The following is a 22,076-nucleotide window of genomic DNA, read 5'->3' as shown; positions in this document are numbered from 1 at the left end:
TTGACTACAGATGAACTTCCTAAAAGAAAAGGTGCTTCTTTCATTTTAATTACCAATTTTCAGAGTAAGGAGTTGGTGTAAAAGTGACCTCCAAGGTGGCAAATTAGCTTTTTTTCCTCTTTGCATTACTATAGAGTAGGGGTTTTTCCCAGTAGTCTCTCCTCACACATCCCATTTTCCTCTGTCTGGTTTATCCATGGCGATTGCTAACTCCCTCCGCACTTAAACGTCTGGGCTTTCTAACTAGCCCGCTAGGGGCCACTAGTTTCCTCCCTGCCCCCACGCTGCCGCTCTATCATGCTTCCCCATTTGCTACCGCTTGTTCTCTCGCTGGTGCCAACGCTGTCCACGGAGCCGCTCTAGGCTGTTAGGAGGCCGTCCGCATTGCGTGGGGAAGGTCTGGACGACGCAGTCGCCTCGCCGGCCCCCGGGGCGGTTAGCGCTTCCGGGGTCGGAGGGTGCGCGGGGTTGAAAGCGGGCCGCTCCGCCCCGTCCCCCTCCCAGACCAGCAGAGGCAGCAGCCGGAGCAGCCGCAGCCTGCGCCCTCTCCCGCCCGCCCGCCCTCCGCCCGCCCGCCCGCCCTCCGCCGCCCTCCACCCGCCCCGGGGTCTCTTTCCCCCTTCCTCCTCCTCCTCCTCCACCCCCCCCTTCCTCCTCCGCCCGCCCGCGGGGCCCCCCTCGCCTTCCCGCCCGCCCCTATTGTTCCGCCCCCGGCCTCCCGCCCTTCCCCTTCCCGCCCGCTCCCCTTTTCCCCTCAGTCGCCTCGCGCCTGCAGGTAAGCTTCAAAATCTTCCCTCCGCCCGCGGCTATGGCTCTATTTCTACTCTTGCCATCTTTCTTAGCGGGCTCCGGTCCTCGTCATGAACCCCGGCCTCGCGTAGTCCCGCGTGAGCGCCTTCTCCCTTACTCTGCTTGGCCGGCCATTCACGCGAGGCCCTGGCTCCGACGAGGCCTAGTAGGCCTCGCGCAAGGCCTCTCCCCCTTCCCCCCGCCTTTTCCCGGTGGCGGCTGCGCAGGAGTCAAGGAGGGCGCGCGCGCGGTAGAGGGGGGGCGGCGGTGGATTTGTTGGTTGAGGGGGGTGGGGGAGGCGATGGCCGGCTTGCTGGCCGGGCGGGTGAGCGCGGCTCCCCGCGGGGGTCAGGCGCTGGCGCAGCCACACGAGGAGGCGCTACTAGTCTGGCCCCTCCCCCTGGATCGCAGCGCCCCCCCCCGACCGAACCGTTTATTTTTTCCTCTTCTTTTCTAGTGGAGGAATGGGGGGGTACATTTTTTGAGTGGAAAATGCTTGGATGGTCAAGGGGAGGGGGGCTGTGGAGTTAAAGAAAGGGTAGACGGGCTCCCAGTTACCGAGTTATTCAGGACATTTTCTCGGGGTAACGAATTTTGAAATTACAAAATGCCTGCCGCTATAGACCCAGACCGAGCTATTTATAGGAGAAGGGGTAATGGATGCAGGATTAACAGCTGGATTCCTGGGATTGGGTACACTTACATTCTCCTAGTCAGGAGAGAAACATGACAGGGATTTCTTGGGTGGTTTGGGGTTGAAAATGCACCTTTGTGCCATACCTCAAGAAATGGCTTCAAATAGGTTTCCAATTTTCTTGCCCTTTCGAATTTGCTTTTCTCGTGGTATCTGTAAAGTGCTTCTTATTCTGTGAGTGAGGATAAGGAATTAAACTGCCAAGTTTTTTCCATGTCTTACTGAAGTCGTCCTTACAGACCCAACTCCCATTTTCCCCCTACCCCCAGTATAGTTGTTTTTCCTTGAGTGAAAAGTGTTGAATTCTGGGATTTTTTTCAGCAATTATATTCTGAAAATGGGGAAATGAGGTGCTTTGGGGATGCAAAGCCTTTCCTTTTAAGTAATCACACACTTGAGGTAGCCATGGGGCAGCTTGCCATATACAGAATGGTCTGGCAGCCACTTAACACTTTTAGGATATTTAGAATATGGGCTTTGTGTTAGAGCAAAGTTGCAAAGGTGGCTGGTTTTGTGAAGGAGGAAGACTGGCTGTAAGAGATCATTGATGTTGTTTTGAAGAGGTGGATACTAAAAATGTTACTGGAGAAACTTCACAACTTTGGGGAGATCCTTTTCAAAACTAACACTGTAGGTTCTAAGGAAGCATTGTAGGCTGAAGTATATTCAAAAACATTCTTTATCAATTAAAGCAGAAATGTTAGTAACATTGCTTTAGCGCTTATGTGGGGAAAGGGCCTCAGTAGGAAAGTCTCATTACTGCTGTTGCTTAAAACAACCACACAGTAAATTTTTAGCAATACCAGCTATCATTTTGATTGCTTCCTTTGGAGGAAAACTTAAGATTAAGTAATTTGAATAACGACTTTAGTAACAGGTTAATGCGGAAACAAGGAAAATTTTCAGATCTTGACTGACTGTCAAGTTTGGTTGGGAAAAGAGGACTCGGGCTGCACTTAAAATGTATTGAGTCATTTCCCAAAGGGGAATATGGAACCCAGCCTACATAGAAGGCATTTCAGATAATGCCTTTTTCAGTGAGGTTGTTGATTTAAATCTTTTAAAAATTATTTGGTGACATGTATTCACATTCAGAATTTTAAGGTGAAGATACATCTTAATTTTTTTACCTAGAAATTGCTGCCAGTAAAAACATTGACATGTGTCCTTTGTAGCTTTCAGCCTGAATGGCTTCATAACAGGGAAGCAAAAGGTGGTAGCCCTCAGTGTATAGTTAGCTTGAGGTTTGCCCTCATGATTTCCAAGTGTTTCTGTATTCTTTTGAAGCTTATTCTGTTGAAGGACAACTGGTGCACTTTCAGCAGTTCCTTAGAACCATTGCCAATTGAAGGAATCTTGCACATCCTGAGAGTCAGCGAAAACCCTATCATTAATGAGAGTAGATTGGAAAGTTGCTTTATATACTTTGTAACAGAATCTGAGCTGTTAATGCAGTTGTGCCGAATGTATACAAGCCTGCCAACTGATAGACTGTCATTTAAGGGAAAGAGTCAGCTAGAAAACATTGATAATAGTTAAGGTAATATTGGGAAATATTTCTATTGTTTTCCTACTCTGATTTTGGTCATGTTTGCATTTCAGTTTTTGGCTTTCACCCCCACCAGTGACCAAAGACTTGACCACTCAAAGTCCAGCTCCTCAGAACACTGCTCGACATGGACACCGGAGTGATTGAAGGTGGATTAAATGTCACTCTCACCATCCGGCTACTTATGCATGGAAAGGTATGCAACAGCTTGGGAAATTGGGTCATAGTAACTCCTAGAGGAGGGGCCAGGAAGAGAGGGCATGGATCTTGGAGCTCATCACATGAGCTCTGTGGGAAGTCTGGCTTTAGCACACCTTCTCTGGTGGACTAGATGAGAGTGTAGTGGGGAAATGGACAGACTTTACTAGGAAGCTCCACTGAACAGGAAAGGCTTAACCAGAGGCTAGAGCCAAAACTATCTGGATGATAAGATTTTTCTCATGGATGTTGCTATAACTTGTGATAGGTAGATTTCCACTGCCCAAACAATTTTGGGTAACTTCAAGGTGAACTGGTATTTGATATTTTAAAAAATGATTTATATTAAAGACAGCACTTTATTACTCCACTATTTCTTCACAGTTCTTTGATAGCTTCCCTTATATTTTGAGCAAAGAAAATAATAAGCCTTTCCATTCCCCTTCCCAATGATTCCTAGTTTTTCCATTACTTTGGATTGTTAAAAAATTTTTGTGATAACCAATGCTTCAAGTTTCCTCGTTTTTGACACTAGTATTCTCCATTGTAGGAAGTTGGCAGTATCATCGGAAAGGTAAGACATCAGTTCAACTCTAATTACTATTTAGGCAGCCTGGGTTTAAATAATAACTGGAACTCACTCTTGACTTTTCCTCTTTCAGAAAGGAGAATCAGTTAAGAAGATGCGCGAGGAGGTGAGTTATTAGGGATGGAGGGATGGGGACTGCTAACTTGGGAAGGTAGAAACTTCTAAAACAAAAGGAAGGTTTCTGTTTAATGAGAGATTGGAAGGCAGAAGTTTTTTTAAAAAATGTTTTGGCTGCACTCTGGGCATGTGGGATCTTAGTTCCCCAACCTGGGCAGCCATGCCCCTGCAGTGGAAGCATGGAGTCTTAACCACTGAACCACCAGAGAAGTGTCCAGAAAAGGGAAGATCTTAATAGGAGAAGCTGGTATTTTTCTGGCTTGCGTTACTTGTAATGACAAAATAGTATGCTGGGAAGTGTAGTTTTAGGAAGTCTACATTCAAGACTTAAAGCAGATTCTGTAGTTTGTTGGAGGACAAATACGGAGCTGTATTTAAAATGATGTCGATGGCACCTTATGTCAAGATCATGTACATAGGCAGCTTCTTGCCCATCTTGTTTAAGAAGAATTATTTATATATTTGTGTGTGTATGTCTGTGCTTAGATCTTTTTGTCTGTTAACCTTTTGGCTCTGTTTCCTATTCAGAGTGGTGCACGTATAAACATCTCAGAAGGGAATTGTCCTGAAAGGATTATCACTTTGGCTGGACCCACTAATGCCATCTTCAAAGCCTTTGCTATGATCATTGACAAACTGGAAGAGGTTTGTTGTTCCCTGCCCCTCATTCTTTATTTTTTATTGCTTCTTGATACTTAGTGATTTCCAAGACCTTTTAAAAGTAAAGAACAGACTAGATCATAAAGCTATGTAAATGGGTTCTTTGCTCCCATTCAGCATCCCCAAAATTGGACCATTTATAATTAAAAAGTCACTTTATTGGTTAGAAAAATACCACTGACCACAGAAGAACATGAGTTTGAACTATGCTGGTCTGCTTGTACTTGGATTGTTTGAATAAATAAGTACTACAGTAGTATACAGTATGTACTGTGGAACTACACAGTCAGTGATTGGTTGAACCTGTGAATTTAGAACTGTGGATAAGTTATACTTGGACTTTTGACTGGGGGGGGGGGTCAGCACCCCTAACTTCCAGCTATAGTTAAAGAGTGCTCACTTTGGCAGCACATATACTACAATTGGAATGATACAGAAGAGATTGATGTGGCCCCTGTGCAAGGATGATATGCAAATTTGTGAAGCATTCCATATTTTCCCAATTATGAGTCATTGGGGGTTTATATATACAATATAAGGAGTATAGTCAGTAATATGTAATCACTTTGTATGGTAACAAATGGTTACTAGACTTACTGTGATCCTTTTGTAATGAATTTAAATGTTAAAACAGTACGTGTACACCTGAAACTAGAGTGTACATTGACTGTGCTTGAATTTAAAAAACAAAAGAAAAAACCCCAAATAGTTTGTTATTAGGGACTCTCATCTTTTACTTCTTAACCAACAGTTTGAAGGTATGCCACCATTGTGTTCTTAATTATATCCCCTGATTCTTAGTTGAGTGAACTAAATTAATATGGTTTTGTTAGGAGTCCTGCTAAACACTAATATACTCCATAAATATAGGTAGGCAGTTACACATTTTAAAAAAAAGCCTGGTAACTGTCAGAGCTATACTTGGTGGGGAGGGCATACATTTTATAGGTTATCAGTAGCAGAGATTTTTTTTTGTTTATTAAGCTTTCTTAACCTTACAGTGCTGAACAATCATTTCCCTCGGTCCATCCAGTTTTCAGCCTCCCAGCTTCTGTAGTAATGCTGCTAATAATGCAATTGATACTGCAGGCAGAGGAGAGCTTCTGGGCTGCTGCTAATACCTTAATGGTGCCTGAAATCTTATGCTTGCCAAGATCAGAAATGTTATCTTTTTGACCTGTAAGACCTTGCTAATCCAGAGCTTGTAGCTTTAAAAAATTGAGAAAATCTATTCATACTTTAACAAATAAGGAACATGGTCTTGACTTAAGGGGCTTATGTCTGAGGAGTTCCCAGGTCTATCTAAATATATACATACTATATATAGAGAGATTAGGCTAAATCCGCAGAAGGCTAAATTTAACTGGTTTATAGACAAGATGCAGCATATTGTTATGGGAGAGACTATGGGTTTTGAAGCCAATACAGTCTTTTAGTTTAAAATCTACAACTTTTCACATATGATTGGGGTAAGTACTCAGCTTCAATTTCATACAAAGAAAACAAGGATAAATAAAAGTACACTATTTTTAAATGTTTAATTTTGACTTCACCAGTATTGTTTTATTTTGCTCAGAAAACTTCCTGTTTTACTTTACAAAATAAGCTTTCTACTAAGAACACTGCGTCTGGCATGAAGGAACGTATATTTAAGACTAAATCTGAGGATACTTGTAGGCCATTTTATCTTTTTGGTTATAAGGTTTGGGGCAAGGGCAATGTTTGAATGTTGGAGATCATGACATAATATGTCCCTTATAAGGTTCTTAACGGCAGTTAGGGGGTTCCCAGGGATCTGTTTAAACTTGTATATTCTTGTGGTGTTTTGACTAATTTCTTTTTGTAGGACATCAGCAGCTCTATGACCAATAGCACAGCTGCCAGTAGACCCCCAGTCACCCTGAGGCTGGTGGTCCCTGCTAGTCAGTGTGGCTCTCTCATTGGGAAAGGTGGTTGCAAGATCAAGGAAATACGAGAGGTTGGTTAATTGGTGCTCTTTTTCTTTTTGAAGTGTATATGCTTCCTCTACTAGCTTTTATTATCTAGGAAAATTTAGCATTTCTTGAGATGAAGATTTTTGTTAAAGTAATAGTCCTAGAAGACTATAATTTGGTTGACTTGCATATTTTTCTTACATTACATATATTTCAACAATAGTAAATCAGAAAAGTTAACCAGAATTTCCAGCTATTGCATGTGACCTGTTGGTGACTTTTCCATGAGACTGCATAATCCTTTTTTATGTCTAAAGAACTTATAATTTGATATGTAATAATATCAAGTACTTTTCTTGGCCAAATTCTTAAATAGCATGGAGGAAATGAAGGTATATTGGGATGTAGTTGTAATTCTCCCTTCAAAATTATGAAAGTTAATGGTAAATTATAGAAGCTTTTATTTATATCTGAGAGTTACTGAATTGGATGTTGGGATGAAATTTGAATGGCTGCTATTCGAATTGGACTTATCTGGGAGCCTATTATACATGCTATGTGAGCAGGGATTTTTATTTTGCTCATTGATAAATTCCAAGTACCTGGGGTGGTGCTTGGCACATAGAATGGGCTTAATATAAACATTTGCTGAATAAAAGGTGGGTGATATTTATGAATATTTTGTTTGATGACCCACAAAGCTATCATTAAATGAGAAGAAACTGTCTAGAAGGACCTTTTTCTTAAGAGCAGGTTAAATTTAGGCTGTTATTCAGGCTTATTCTCAGCTTTCAGAGGCTAATTTATTTATAACTGTGATTAAACAATCTTATCTGGAATAAGGGAAGAGAGGGGAGGGAGGATAAAAAGGGTAAGATAGGGGATGGGATAAGTGTTTACTGAGTTTTAGACTCTAAAATTTCTGCAGGGAGATATAAATAGTATGAACTGTTTCTCTGATTTTTAAAATTTCTTTTTACCCCAAAGAGTACAGGGGCTCAGGTCCAAGTGGCAGGGGATATGCTCCCCAACTCAACTGAGCGGGCCATCACTATTGCTGGCATTCCGCAATCCATCATTGAGTGTGTGAAACAGATCTGCGTGGTTATGTTGGAGGTAAGCCCTCAGGCTCATGCTGAGAATTGGGGGAGGGTGATTTAGGGAGACAGACTGATCTATATTTAGTAAGACTAGAATTAGGTGAGGCTGTTAGAAGCCTCACATGGGGGTGGGGAAGAGGTTCCCTGAGTTCATATTTTCCTTCTCCCAGCTTTGACTTTTCTTACTGTCCAAGCAAAAAATAGAAACTTAAGCAGAAGTGATCATTTGGTTTGTAGCAATTTTAGCAGGGTTGGTAGGGGGAGGATTTGCTACTTGGAATTCAAGGACAAAAGATGTACCCGGGGTTTTGAGAAGCTACGTTAAATTGCCTTTCAGGTTACAGTATTTTGGCTACATGCAACTTTGATAGGTTTAAATTAATCTGTGTTAATAAGGCAAGATTATTCAAAATGATTGATAATAACAAGAAATATCCGTAATAGTGGTTCTGAATGACTTATGAGGTCCTGGTGGCTGCTATTCAATTAACAAGAATAATTAAGAAGAATTAAACTTTTCTAAACATTTCCAATTGTCATAGGGAACTGGTCCCATATTGGTGAGAAAGGAAAGTAGAACTTTTAAGTAGAGTTTAGGAAACTATTGATTGAATCTTTGAGCTCTTAATGGAAAGTTCTGAATTACCCTAGATACAAAATTTGGGAGCTTTATTTCCTATTTGATTTTATTTCCTATTCAGGCCAGAATGTAATTACCAACTCAAAGGTACATGTGTACATCTATAGGTTTTTGTTTTTCGTGTTGATTAGAACAATTTGAACACATGGAAATAATGCCTAAATTATTACAGGGGAATCTGCCTTGATGAGAATTAGTGTGAACTGTGTGGTCCACCGACCATCTTACTGCTCTAAAGGCAAATAACTGCTGATGATTTGAGATTAGATCTAGTCAGAGACAACGTTGGTAGGTTAGGGGGTGGAAATAATAAAGTTTTTAATTTAACTGACCTGTGTGAGCTTAAGCCACACAGCTGAAGCAGCTTTGAAACCTTATCTCTTTTTGTTTTTTTCCCCTCTGACTCTCTCCCAGTCCCCCCCGAAGGGCGTGACCATCCCGTACCGGCCCAAGCCGTCCAGTTCTCCGGTCATCTTTGCAGGTGGTCAGGTAAGAAATTTTTTATTGGTGGGCTAAGGTGAACAAGATTGTATTTGAAATGTCAACTTTGCCAGCAGCACACCAGGCCACTCTGCATGCTTGCTGAAACCTGTACTCTGGCCATAGTTTGACCTGCTTTCAGTTTTATTTATTTTTTGTACGGAAGAAAGCTATGAATGCCACCTTATTTAATTATTAGCAGGCATTGGGAGTTTTGTAGGCACTCGAAGAGGTAATCTACTTAGTAATTTAAGGTGGGTTGGGTTAGAAGAAAAGATTAAATTGCTTTGGTGTCACCGCTCTCCCTACCCCCACCCCATCCATGTTTTTCCATGGGTGGGGTGTTCTTTAGAGGTCCAAATAAAACATAGTAAGGAGTTGGACCTCTGAAATAGATTGTTTGATGGTGGTCTCAAATTGGGGGCTCCTGAAATTGAGTGTCCTACAAACTTCCCCTTTTCCCCACCTCACCTCCCCTACTCCTACCCCTTCACTCCCAAATTCCAGTGTGTTATCCCTGGGCTCTTAACCTCAAACACTGGTTTGAACCCACATGGCATAACTGAAATCAGCTGGGGTAAGGGTTCAGTGTCTTAGGAGGGGGGAGAGCATGTTGGGCTGTGACCTTTGGTGTTAGAGTAAGAACACCAAAGCACCCCTTGGCCTCTCTTCTCCTTCACCCACCTAAACTCTGGATCCTTGGTACATGGCTTATTCTGAAGTTAGATTTTTATGACAAAAGGCACTGATTAGCACCATGTTAGTTTTATGCTTTTTGGTTAGTGTTTGAGGCATAGGTAGGTCAGTTTTAAAATATTGGGATTCAGGCTGAAATAGTGACCTTCATTTTGGTAGCTGCCTAAGCAAGTTCAAGTGTGCCTTTTCCTACTTGGGGCTGACCTGTTACAAGCGCAGATATCTCACCTAGTTCCATCTTGTATTTAAACTGGGGAAGCTCTTAGAGTCCATCTCATTCCCATTCTATTGAATTGTCATAAAACTGAACAAGTTTTGGGGAGCTTAGTTTGTCTTGTAATTCTGGAAGCTTTCATAGGAAGTTAATCATATCAGTTTTGTACCTTTTAATACTAGCATTGTACAAACTGGCTTGATCAAAGGGCGCTTCGTGAGTCTGGGTAGTTAGGCGGATAAACAAAGGCCCAGAGTTACAGTAGCAGGGAGGTTTAGCTTTAGGTGTTTTCCCCTCTCCCCTGGAACTACAGGTTCCTACTTTTTTGGATTCTTCCAGGTCACTTGGGATTATCTAGAGGCCATACCGCACAGCAGCAGTCCTCTCTGTTTACAATTCTGCCTTCATTTCCCTTTCCTTCCCTCCCCTTCCCACCTCCCCTTTCTTACCTCTTTGCTTTCCTTCCCTCCCTCCCCTTTATTCAGTTGACCACTCTAAAAGCTTGCAGCTTCTTCTTCCATGAGTGGCCCTGTCTTGGATTATTCCCATGGGCCTTTTTAAATGGACCAGTTCATGGATTGTCCACAGGTGAACCTGTGTCTTTTGTTCCTTTGTGACAAAGTGGGCTCTATAGGGGTTCAGTTTAATCCCACATTGACCAGGAGCTGGCATCAGCTCTGTTACCCCACTCCTTCATTCTTCCTGAAAATAGTCCAATTGTGCAGTGTGAAATCTGCCACTATAGGTAACTTTTTTTTTTAATTCACTGATTGCAGCTCGTTTCAAATTGTGTTGTGAGCTCCTTTTTAAAGGAAAAGAAAAAATTAAACAACTTTTTTTGTGTGAATTTCATGCTGGTGACAAGGTGCCGGATTGACAGCCCTGGAGACTGAAATCCTCTATTTATCCACAGGACAGGTACAGCACAGGCAGCGACAGTGCGAGCTTTCCCCACACCACCCCGTCCATGTGCCTCAACCCTGACCTGGAGGGACCACCTCTAGAGGTGAGAGGGGATGTTCAGTCTCCAAGGCTCACTCAATCCTTCCGCCTCAGCCGAGACTGCCAACACGCGGGGGGCCAGTGGCGCTGGTGATTTTTGTGCTGTGGACACCACCTGTCCACGGGGACCTGGACTGACCCCCCCCACCTCATTTCACACAGGCTGCGTAGCCCACCAGATGGTAACACCAACTCTTTTTTTTTTCCTTTTTTTTTTCTTTTTTTGTTCAACCCCTTTTCCCTGTCTCCTATTCCTCCTACCCCATTTTCACCTTCCCACCCCCACCTGGGTACACTTTTGGGAGTACTGGCCACTGTGATGTGAGAAGCTTCACATCCTGTTAACCAGCTGCTCCTTCCTTCCCTTCCTGATTCTCCTTGTCCCCCACCCCATTGCCCTAAAGACCCAGCTCCCTTTTTGGGAGGTTATGGTGTGGGGGGAGGAGGGCATAGTGGGAGCTGCAAGTGCCTTTTATGGAGGGGAGGTGGGAGAAAGCAGGACCTAGAACATAGGTTTTTTTTTTTTTTTTGTATACGTGTTCCTACGGTCAGCTCCCTAGTGCTAGGGACCCAACTAGCTTCCAGTGCACTTAAGGTCATTAGGCAGATGTAGAGAACAATAAGATAGGAAAAAGGAAGTGTTTTAACATGCTGTGTAGGTTTGTGCAGATATAAAACATGTCACCATGATTGGTAGAAGGGTTGGGGTGGTTGAGGAAAAAAGACCATTTTCCTCCTAGGCCATCTTATACAAAGGGAGAAAGAAGGGGGCTCAGGCAATCGAGGCATTGTTTAATCCTACTTCCCACATTTTTGTCAAGAAACAAATGTGTTATTTTGTCTTTGATTGCAGGGAACATGGCTCCCTTTATAGGCATCCTGCAATAAGCCATCATATTTAGGGTTTAAAGAAGGCCAACTCGGGTCTGACTGTATTTGTGAGATACCATCTATTGCCTCAACCCCTGGCCTCCCCATTCTCTAGTTCAACTCTGGCTTCCTGGCTAGTTGAAATCTGTCTCCCCGCCCCTCCCCCCCACTGGGTGGCTGTCCGTGATTGGTTTTTAATAGGAACTGTTTTCCTCCTTTTGTAGGCCTATACCATTCAAGGACAGTATGCCATTCCACAGCCAGATGTAAGTTTTGTTTTCACTTGTTTTGAAAAGCTCCCTTTCCCATCCAAAATTGTCTTACTCCTTTTTCCATGTAGGCAGAAGTGAGTTGGGTCTCAGACATTTGCAGTATTGTTTCCCTCACAAGGTGAACTCTGTATTTTGGTCCTTAAATAATCTTTAATCAGGAAAAAGTAGCACCTTGTTTTGAAATTTAATTCCTGGAAATTATAATCTAATAGATTATTACATTCTACTTTCTCTGTGTTACAGATTACTCAGAGAAATGTTCCACTGTTTACCATCATTGGTTATCCCAGGGCACAATTCACAGTGGACTGTGCATCTCTGCATGAAGTCCTTTCTATGGAGGGAGGGTGAGGGGGTGGGAGGTTGGGTTCGCTTTTGTGTACTCCTCAGTCCGAGGTGGTAATGTAAAAAGCACCTGGAGGGGTGGGAAAGGGACTTATTTACACAGGGAGGGTTAGGAAGCTAAATATGTGGATTCAACTCAATGAAATTCCTTGTCCTAAAAACTCCAATTTAAAAAGTGCTGGTATTTAGACTTTTAAGGGCATTTTCTTCTGCACTTACCCTCTACCGTTACTAACCTTTTCAGGGAGAAGTAGACTTGAAGAGAGATGGTTTTACAACAGCCAGGACAGTTTATATAGATGAAGAAAGATAGCTATAGAAATCATAGGGTCGGGGTTGCTAAACCCAGTTTGGTTTCCCCTTAATCTCTCCTCCTTGCAGTCTCCCTGTCCCCTCACTTCCTCCCCTCCTCCCAGTACTGACGGAACCCCGCATGGTGTGTTTTCCCTAGCACCACTGCACAGTTTGTTTACCTAGCCTGTCTGTGCTTGTCCCTGGGGCAACTGTTGCAATGGCTGCAAACACCTTCATTAAATAGTCCACAAGGGGGTGGTTGTCAGTCAGTGCTGCTGCTTTTCACACACCCGAAATGCATTTATTCTCTTTGTACTGATATTCTTTCTATTTCTTAACTCTCACCTTCTTGTGCCCGTCCCCAGGATTGTGATACCAGCCCCATTCCTTAGCCTCTGTTATAGTTTGAGTAGCAGCCAACTTTGGGGATCAGGAGCTTTACATTTTCCAATTTGAATGTGCTTGAGCTTTGGCTGTGTTACTCTTTAATGTCAACCTCTTCTGTTTCCTTCCTGCAGTTGACCAAGCTGCACCAGTTGGCAATGCAACAGTCTCATTTTCCCATGACGCATGGCAACACCGGATTCAGTGGTATGGATACCTCAGTGTTGATTTCTGTAAGGTGTAGTACAAGACAGAGGCCAGCCCCAAGGTCTCCATTTGACACCTGTTTAAAACAAACTTCATTACCCAGCGTCCTGCTGGCTTAAACTTGCCTGTTTCCTATGGCTAAACCGAAGGAGGTAATGTGTTTGTTAACTTGGTTTTCATTTGGGGTGAGTTATTCTAAAAAAGAAAGGCCCTTGGAAGGTTTGGGGTGAGGTCTGGGGATGCTTGTCAGGCAAAGGGTAGGCTGATATTTCTTCTAACCCATCCTCATTGCTGCCCCTTTGATCTGATTGGCACCCCCTTTCCCTCCACCAGCTATTCATAGATCTGGGTAGAAACAATCCATTTGTGTAGTGTGTTTTTGTTTTGTTTTGTTTTGTTTTTTTGGGCTTTTCTATATAAGGAATAACTTGTCCGATAGGGTTAGGATGAGACCACCAAACTCATTTTCACTTGTATCTTAACAGGCATTGAATCCAGCTCTCCAGAGGTGAAAGGCTATTGGGGTAATGATTAAAAAAAAAATCTGTAGTATTCTACTGTTATATTAATAAACTGGTGGGAGTCTTGTTTCACTGCCCATGACATACCAGCAGAACATGCACATGGCAAAAAGGAGCTGAGAGAGCAAAGCGGGGGTGGGCCTGGTGCCCCTGAGGGTCCCTTGATGGATCTGGCCTACCCCCTTCTAAAAATGTTTTAGCAGCCACAGCTGAGAGCAGGACTAGACTTATGAGTTAGCCAGCCGGCCTTGTCTAGTCCAGGTGTCATATAGATGGGTATGGGTGTTTGCTGATAGGATTTTTTTTTTTTTTTCTTTTTCTTTGGAAAGCAAAAACCAGAACAAATTATTGAGCAAAGGACAGGGAGTAGTTTGGAGAAATGAAGTTCCCACACCTTACTGCCATTTCATTCTCACTGACCTTTAAGTGTAGGTTAGGGTAAGGGTGTTGGGATTGGTTAATCTGGTATAGGTATATTTAAAGCAACTCTGCATGTGTGCCAAAAGTCCATGGTACCCAGTAACAGGCATGGTAGTGGCGCTGGTGATAGCATCAGGTGAGATAAAATTGGGATACAACAATAGGAAATCCAACCAGAAAAGGGGAGAAGTGCAGAAGTACTTTGGTTAGATTTTGGTCCTGAGAATTGAGGATACCACATTCCCTTGCCCCTTGCTTCCACCCTCTTGGACCCTAATTGGCTGGGCTTTGCAGGAAATGGCATGAAATCAGCCTCTTTTGTTGGTACAGAGGAACCTTTCCAGCATTATTTCTACACCCCTCTCCCCCTCTTTCCTCTTTGGAGGCTTCCAAGTTAGAGATGAATCCCAACAGCCAATGCTGGGTTTCCAGTTCGTTTTCCTTCTGTTAGGTTAATGTGCAAATCATTGGGAGTTGTATGCTGTGCCTTAAACTTCTTTGCTGTCTTCTGTCTTTTAGCAGGTTTGGATGCATCTGCTCAGACTACTTCTCATGAACTCACCATTCCAAACGATGTAAGTAAAAATAAAGGTTGTGCTACTCTTAACACCTTGGGGAAGAAATTGGAGTTACAGGCACTAAAATTCTTAAAACTGTAAAATCTCAAATAAAAACTGATGGAGATTGATGGAATTATTGTGTGAGTTACCTTGAACCAGAAGGAAACTTTTTGTCTCAAATAGAAATTCCCATTTGCTTTTGCTTCTTGTAGAATCTGAATACTTAATCCCTAATGGAGTGGTCATTGGATGTTACCTGTGCTGTCCAACATGGTAGTCACTAAGCATGTGTGGCTGTTTGAATTGAGAATAATAAAATGATAAACTCAGTTTGTCAATCTCGCTGGCCACACCAATGTTCAGTAATGACATTATTAGTGTCTCTAGTATTGGAGAGTGCAAATGTTGACCAGTTGTTTACTTTTTTCCAAGGCAAAAGCGTTAGAAATTAGCCAGAATCGTTGTCACTATAATAAATAATCATGGAAGATGAGTTAAGGCATCTTTATTGCTAAAAACAGAATATACTTTTACATTTATCCCTAGCCCTGGTAAACTAGGTTTATCGTCATCTTTGCACTGCTTTATTTTGTCTTTGGAGTTAGTACTCTGAAGAAATGAGCTAATGGTTCTAGGAGTCACTCAGTTCAGAGTTGAATGCCATGTTTGTGGGCCTGAGGTATAGAAGCCTGAGGGGTGGGGTGGAATGCTGGGACCTAGCCATGCAACTTTTAATTTGGTATGCCTTGTTTTTCTTCCTTAAGTTGATTGGCTGCATAATCGGGCGTCAAGGCGCCAAAATCAATGAGATCCGTCAGATGTCTGGGGCGCAGATCAAAATTGCGAACCCAGTGGAAGGATCTACTGATAGGCAGGTTACCATCACTGGATCTGCTGCCAGCATTAGCCTGGCTCAATATCTAATCAATGTCAGGTAAGGGTTCCCTGTCTTTTCTGTTATTGATGCCAACACAAGTAATGTGTGTGTTGGGGAAAGTTACACTGTAATATTAAGTGTGGGATTCTTTGGGGGATGGAAATGGGAAGGGTAGAGATTGGAAAAGAAAAAGTATCTAGCTCTACTTCTCATCCTTTAGGGAAAAAGTGAGCAGATTTTAATGAGTTTGCATGGGGTTGGGGGAAGGGAAGTGGATTGTTTGCATTTGACTTTGATGGTTTGGGGAGTGGAAGGTATGAAGCATGTCTTCACTTTGTAGGACTGTTCTGGCTGGAGCACCCATACTGACTTAAAACCAAACGTAGGTCTCACTGTAGGTGTCATACAGACTAATACTTCACTGGTTTAGGCTCCCAGGCACCCTTAATTGAAATAAGGATAATGACAGCAAGACAGTTTCTTCCAAGCAGTCATTACCGTTTATTCTGAACACATCCATTTGTGCCATTGTGTTCCATTGTTAGAGCTTGTGTGAAAGGAGAGGTACAGGTATCGGAAATTTTTATAAATGCTTAGTATTTTCTTTACCCCCCATCATCTCATCTCATCCCTTATTGACCTGCTGAGGTTTTCCTTTTCTTACCCAAAGGTAGCTAATGTTAACACACACAGTTGTAGCAGTACTGTTAGTTAGTGGGCATCCTGCAAGGCATTTGTATTTCTTACTTTCTCAGCACATGTGCTTAAGTCATGTTCTTAATTGCTTACTAACATCTTAAAGCTGTATTAGCAGCCCATTCCCTAAGGGACTTAGTTATCCCTTTTATGTAGACTCTTATCTAAGTTGTTTATCTCTGTCACAACTAGTTGGTCTCTGTTGTACAGACAAATTTTATGGGTTCCTAAATCTAGTGCAAGGGAAAGGAATTCATAAGTATGATACGGGGTCTATTTTTTGCCATGCTTACACTGACCATATATTTATTCCATGGTCTTTTATCCCCTGTAAGAATTTATCGGTTTCTCAATAATGGTTCCAACTTTTATCATCTCTCTTCATGCCTTGAGGTATTTTCTGGTCTTTGTGTAGAAAAGATTTCTATACCTAGATCTGCTTTCTCTCTTCTTGCTGTTTGCAAGGGTTTGTTTCCCTGTTTCTAATTGTGGTGCTGTATTGTTAAGAGGCAACAATTATGTTCTTAGAAGCTGGAGGCCTCTGCTTGAGTAGATGTGCACTGAATATTGTCAGATAGTGTTTCCATGTAACCTGCTTGCCTGGCCCCTGTACTAGGTTGATGGCTAAGTTGTCAGGAAGCAGAACTTTGGTCCACCTTTGTTTCCTGATTTAGTCACTGTTTTCAGGACCATCCTTTTTACATGAAACTGTCCAAGCTGTGGATTTGGGTCAAAACTTTTATAAAAAACTTGATATATTATCAAGCAAGGACTATGCATGCACACAGCTAACTCATTTTCTCACATTGGCCCAACTTGAACACAGAAAGCAAACTGATTTTATTATGAATACTAGGCAAGAAAGATTTCTCTTTTCAGTAATGGACTTTGAGAGTTTCTGCTGATTCTGGCAGCTTTTATGGATTGTAACTGTCCTTGGATTTAGGTAGACAAAAGGAGAGTCTTGAGGAGCCTCCCTGCCTTGGAAGAGTTAGTCTTGTGCCATAGGATGTCCAACAGACTTCAGCACATGCCTGCAGTTCTGGCATAGACCCATGCAGTCATTTGTAGCTACAGGTCATTACTGTTACTTAGAGCTCATTTTAGAAGTAGAAGTGATGTTTTTACTTTATTAAACTGAATTTTTCAGCAGTGCATGAAGTTTCTCTCTCTCCTCTAGTTCTGTAAAGTCTATGTAAGAAGCATGGTCAGTTTAACAAAAGAACCTTCTTATCTATGCTTCTGTTTTCAGCATTTTTCATTGAAAATGCTACAGAGTTTGAAATGAGTGACCTACTTTGGGCCCTTGTCCCTTTCTATCCTGATACATTGGTTAGTTGACTGGCAGTGGAAGCAAGTTCTGATACTAGTTACAGAAAAAAAAAACCCATTTGCAAAATTGTGGGGATTAGTGTCCCAAAGCTTCACAAGTGCTTGGTGGATGAAACATTTATTTGTTTGGAAATTGATGAGTATTCTTTCATTTTCTGCTTGAAATCCTTTTCTGCCTTTTGGGTTGGGTTAGTATGTCAGGTACATGAAAGTGTGTGATTTCTTTTCTTAGCCTGTCAGCCTTTTCTTCACCATAGAACTTCTCAGTAGCATTGAAATGGAATTTGGCAAAGTATACATTTTTAGAGGGTGGGACACAGAATAAAAGCTTGTCACAAGCTAATATAAGTTTTCCTAATTGGCAACCAGAGGCACTTACTGATAACTGAAGCGGATTTTGTCCTGTACTTTTCCCTTTTGTGGTCTTCCCTTCCACCCACCCTTTTTTTTTGTTCCTTTTTTTTCCTCTGTTACAGTTTAGAAAACGCTAAACCCTCCTCCCAGGCAGCCTCCGTCACGATCCCCGATCACCTCAGCATCAACCTCTCTCAACCCTCCACCCCTTCTTCTTCTTCTTCCTCCTCCACCACCACCCCCTCGCTCGCCACAGCGGGGACCTCCGACGCACCCTCCAGCCTCCCCAACCCTCTTCCGACCGCCCCTTGTGTCTCCAGTCTGCTTGGCATGAAACCCATCCCTCTCCTGGCTCTAAATGTTGTGTCTGCTGCTAAGGGTACCGGGGCTTCAGCTACCACCACCACCACCTCTGCTGTGCCATGTGTAACTAACAAACTGAAAGGCGAGAAACAGAGATTCTCTCCCTACTGATGGCATATATCTTGGGGCACCCCCTCAAGTATTTGTTTTTTTTTTTTCTTCCCCTTTGTTAATATTGGTGAGAACCAAACAATTGTGAGCTTGTGACCGTTTCCTTTTTACTGTTTTGGGGGGATGACAGGGTGGGGGGGGTAGGGGCTATGGTAAACTGTGTTTAGGTTTAGGCCATTTCTGCTGAGTGCCTGTTTCAGAGTCTGACTTGTTGAATTCTTTATCTAGAGCCACAGTTCTTGCTCTTCTTTCTCATTCTGTTACTTTTTTGTAGCTTTATTCTGCCTTGCAATATAACAATGTGTTAGGCTCTGTGTTAATGAATAAAAATTTCTCCGTTAACTTTTTTTTTCTTTTAATTATTTCATGGTTAAGTTATCAGCTGTCCTTCTTGGCCAAATTTGTGTTTCTAGCTGTAATAAAGTTGCCACAGTAAGAACCTTAGTTGACTGCTGTGAAGGAAAGAAGTTTTTTGTTTACCCAGAATGGGGAGGCAAGTTGGGAAAAGTCTAATAAAGTTTGCCAGCTTCTGTCTGCATTCCTCTGAACTAGTATTACTTAAATCTCAACCAACCAACCTGTGACATTGCCTCAAATTTGGCAAGATCCTGCCTGTTTATCCTAAATCAACCCTGATTACCCAAACAGGTCCCTTTACCCTTTTATCCCTGCCAACCTTTCTGTCTCATGCTACCAACCCTATCATACAGAGGATTAAAGACTAGATTTGGAAGGAACCTGTAAGATCAACTTTAACTCATTGATCCACTTAAGATGGTTCTAATTTCTCCAAAGCCTTATTCTTTTTTGTATCCCAGGATCACAGTTCTCTCTCCATAAGAGTCGAGATGCCCTAAGTAAAATGGTGGAAGGCCTCTGATAGTCTCCACTTAACCTGAATATATATTGCCAGGGTAATGAAAGTACAATGAATGCTCTTAGGGCTTATGAGAACCAGGGTGGAGATTTTTTCCTGGTGACCTTTTCCCACATCCCCCTTTGGCTTACGTTGTTTAAAAAACCTAATTATATTGTAGTATATTAACTACAGTATATTGTTGCCCCTCAGTTTTAGATTGGGGTTGTGAATTAGTGTAAACAAAGTCTGCATGAAGTACTAGTGGGGTGAATTTCATTGTCCATATAGGGGTTTTATTGCTAGATGATGCTTTATCATGTGGTGCAGTGCTCTTTAGTAAGCTTTTTTAATAGCTTGCTGATACCATCTCTCCAGAAACCTTTTTTTTTTTTTTTAATTTTTACCTAGTTCTCTACCTCATGAGTACTCCCTAAAGGATTGCTGGGAAGAAAGTCAGGTTTTTGGGGTTTTTTTGTAAGTGCTGGCTAAAGTCACATCCAGAGGTGCTTGGTGGTCAATTTTTTAGCAGCCTACAGCTCCCCCATGTGGTCTTTTCTTTTCTAGAGTCCTTAATATAATATATTTTAGTTCGGTTTTCCCTTCTCTTTGTCCTCTTTCCTGGCCACCCCCACATTCCTGCCCAGACTGGGTATAAAATTCTGGACAGTTCTTTCCGAGTTCTTTTTGGTGTCAGAGTGCCACCACCTTGCGTGAACTTAACTTTTTTAGGTCCTAGATCTGTTTGCAGCAGCTTCTTTCCTGAACCTTCAGTTCCCACTTAAGTCTTTGATTAACCGTCTGTTGTTTATGTTGCCCTAGATCATCACATTTTGAGGTTGGCAAGAATGTCCCCTATTAAGAACTAACTGTTCTCCTTTATACTGAGGTCAAAATAACCATTTCTGACTTGAAACTACATGCAATTTGTAATTGAAGGACCTCTGTGTTTCCTGGCTTTCCCCCTGGCCAGTTTTTCAATTTGCATTATTCTGGAAGAGATTCAAATGGGGAAGTGTTCATGTTCTCTTGACAAGGAATGCCATTAAATTTAAAATCTATATAAAATAAAGTTATAAAATGAGGGGCTTCCCTGGTAGTCCTGGTAGTCCATTGGTTCAGATTCCACACTTCCTTTGCAGGGGGCATGGAATAGTCCACATGCCCCAAGGTGAGGGTGTGCTTTGCTTATTAGGTGCTTAGTCGCTCAGTCGTGTCCATGGGCTGTAGCCCACCACGCTCTTCTGTCCATGGGCATTTTCCAGACAAGAAGACTGGAGTGGGTTGCCATCCTCTCCTCCAGGGGATCTTCCCAACCCAGGGATTGAACCCTGGTCTCCTGCATTGCAGGCAGATTCCTTAAACTGAGCCACCGGGGAAGCCCTGAAGTGCCCCCCTCCCCCTGCCCCCAAAAGTAAAAATGAGACTGGGTCTTAGACATTTAGCTCTGTTCAAAATGGGAGCCAAGTCTTGCTGGCTACCTAGTATCAGAGAAGCAGGCTGATCACTGAATACCTAAAGACCTTTCCTTCAAAGCCGCAAACTGGATTCCAGGACTTCAAATGATCTATTTGAAACAGGCATTGTTGCCAGATGTATTTGAATGGAGAGTTTGGCCTAACAAGACCACAAATTGGGGAGCCCTTAGAGCAAGCTAGGGAGTTGCTGAAAACGGTTTTGACTTCCACTCCAAGTCTTGAAAACTTCACAGACCTAAAAATTGTAGGTTGAGTTAATCCAAACTTACTCTTCTTGCTCCCTCTTTAACATGGCTTAGTTTTTAAAACACTAGTATCTCTTAATGGTAATAGTCCTTACATTGATAGAGAAACCCAGGACTGTTCTGTCAGCTTGGAAGAAGCCAAAATAAAGCTGGGCAGTAAAGTTTCTGTGTATTATGACCCCCTAAGAGGAGGCTTTTGTGTGTGTGGTGTGTATTTGAGATACTATGAAGAGCATAGTTTGAGAGACAACTATGGTTCTGAGGTGATTTGCCCTAGGAAGCTTGGATTGCAGGGATTATATAGGACCACTGTACTGGTTTACCCAAGAAATTTAAAATGAATGTCTCCCTTGATACAGAAACAGATTTATGTACTCCTTCACATCTTATCAACCAGACTAAAATTTTTGGAGATGAGGTACTGCTGGGCACTCAGGAAACTAACTTCGAGTTTTTTTTGTGTGTGTGTTACAGGCTTTCCTCGGAGACGGGTGGCATGGGGAGCAGCTAGAACAATGCAGATTCATCCATAATCCCTTTCTGCTGTTCACCACCACCCATGATCCATCTGTGTAGTTTCTGAACAGTCAGCGATTCCAGGTTTTAAATAGTTTGTAAATTTTCAGTTTCTACACTATCATCCACTCGTGATTTTTTAATTAAAGCGTTTTAATTCCTTTCTCTGTTCAGCTGTTAATGCTGAGATCCATATTTAGTTTTATAAGCTTCTCCCTGTTTTTTTTTTTTTTTTGGCTCATGAATTTTTTTTTTTTGTTTGTCATGAAAATGTAAGAGTGGAATATTAATACATTTCAGTTTAGTTCTGTAATGTCAGGAATTTTTCAAAAAAATTAAAAGATGGACTGGAGCTTTTTCTTTGTGAATAGAAACTGGATGCCACAGTGATTTCATGTGGGTTTTATTCCTGGTGTCTTGCTGTTATTTTTGCACCTTTTATCCCTCAAAAGGATGAGGACCCTGCTTGGGTTTTTAATGTAAGCGTTTATTCCAGTGAAGATATTCTCTTCTGTTTTACCACTCCCATCTTTTTCTGTAGCCCTTGAGCCTGCATTGCAGAGTGATCTTAATAGCTATAGCAAGCTGGCTGTGTCCTTGGTCCAAAAGAATGGGGATTACAGTTTTCTAAGACTTGGCTGCCAAGTGTAAGCAAGTACTTCGCACTGGAAGGCGGGTGCACGAGCATCCACATGGAAGCAGAATTTGTGTGT

General features: G+C 42.3%; 1 protein-coding gene and 1 non-coding gene across 51 annotated transcripts; both read left to right on the top strand.

Moving 5' to 3' along the window:
* The first annotated feature begins 502 nt into the window (after positions 1–502).
* PCBP2 (poly(rC) binding protein 2) lies at positions 503–21,737 on the top strand. Of its 50 annotated transcripts, none has more exons than XM_081596065.1 (15): positions 503–775; positions 3,109–3,228; positions 3,781–3,804; positions 3,893–3,925; positions 4,465–4,581; positions 6,443–6,574; positions 7,518–7,646; positions 8,685–8,759; positions 10,574–10,666; positions 11,757–11,798; positions 12,962–13,034; positions 13,520–13,558; positions 14,498–14,550; positions 15,300–15,469; positions 21,322–21,737. In XM_081596065.1, the coding sequence occupies exons 2-15, from the start codon at positions 3,160–3,162 to the stop codon at positions 21,356–21,358; spliced, it is 1,086 nt and encodes a 361-aa protein (XP_081452191.1). In that variant the 5' UTR covers positions 503–775; positions 3,109–3,159; the 3' UTR covers positions 21,359–21,737. The 50 variants fall into 50 exon arrangements, with proteins under 50 accessions (XP_081452191.1, XP_081452187.1, XP_081452189.1 ...); XM_081596061.1 differs by having other exon boundaries at positions 14,495–14,550; XM_081596063.1 differs by having other exon boundaries at positions 3,086–3,228.
* On the top strand, positions 4,989–5,095 carry LOC145504040 (U6 spliceosomal RNA). Its single transcript, XR_014052032.1, has one exon. It is a non-coding gene; the product is annotated as a U6 spliceosomal RNA (small nuclear RNA).
* Positions 21,738–22,076: the final 339 nt, after the last annotated feature.

The sequence above is a fragment of the Giraffa tippelskirchi genome, chromosome 4 (assembly GCF_054371585.1).
Source record: "Giraffa tippelskirchi isolate mGirTip1 chromosome 4, T2T-mGirTip1v1.2.pri, whole genome shotgun sequence".
NCBI classification, from domain to species: domain Eukaryota; kingdom Metazoa; phylum Chordata; class Mammalia; order Artiodactyla; family Giraffidae; genus Giraffa; species Giraffa tippelskirchi.
This window is presented reverse-complemented; position numbering and strand designations above follow the sequence as displayed.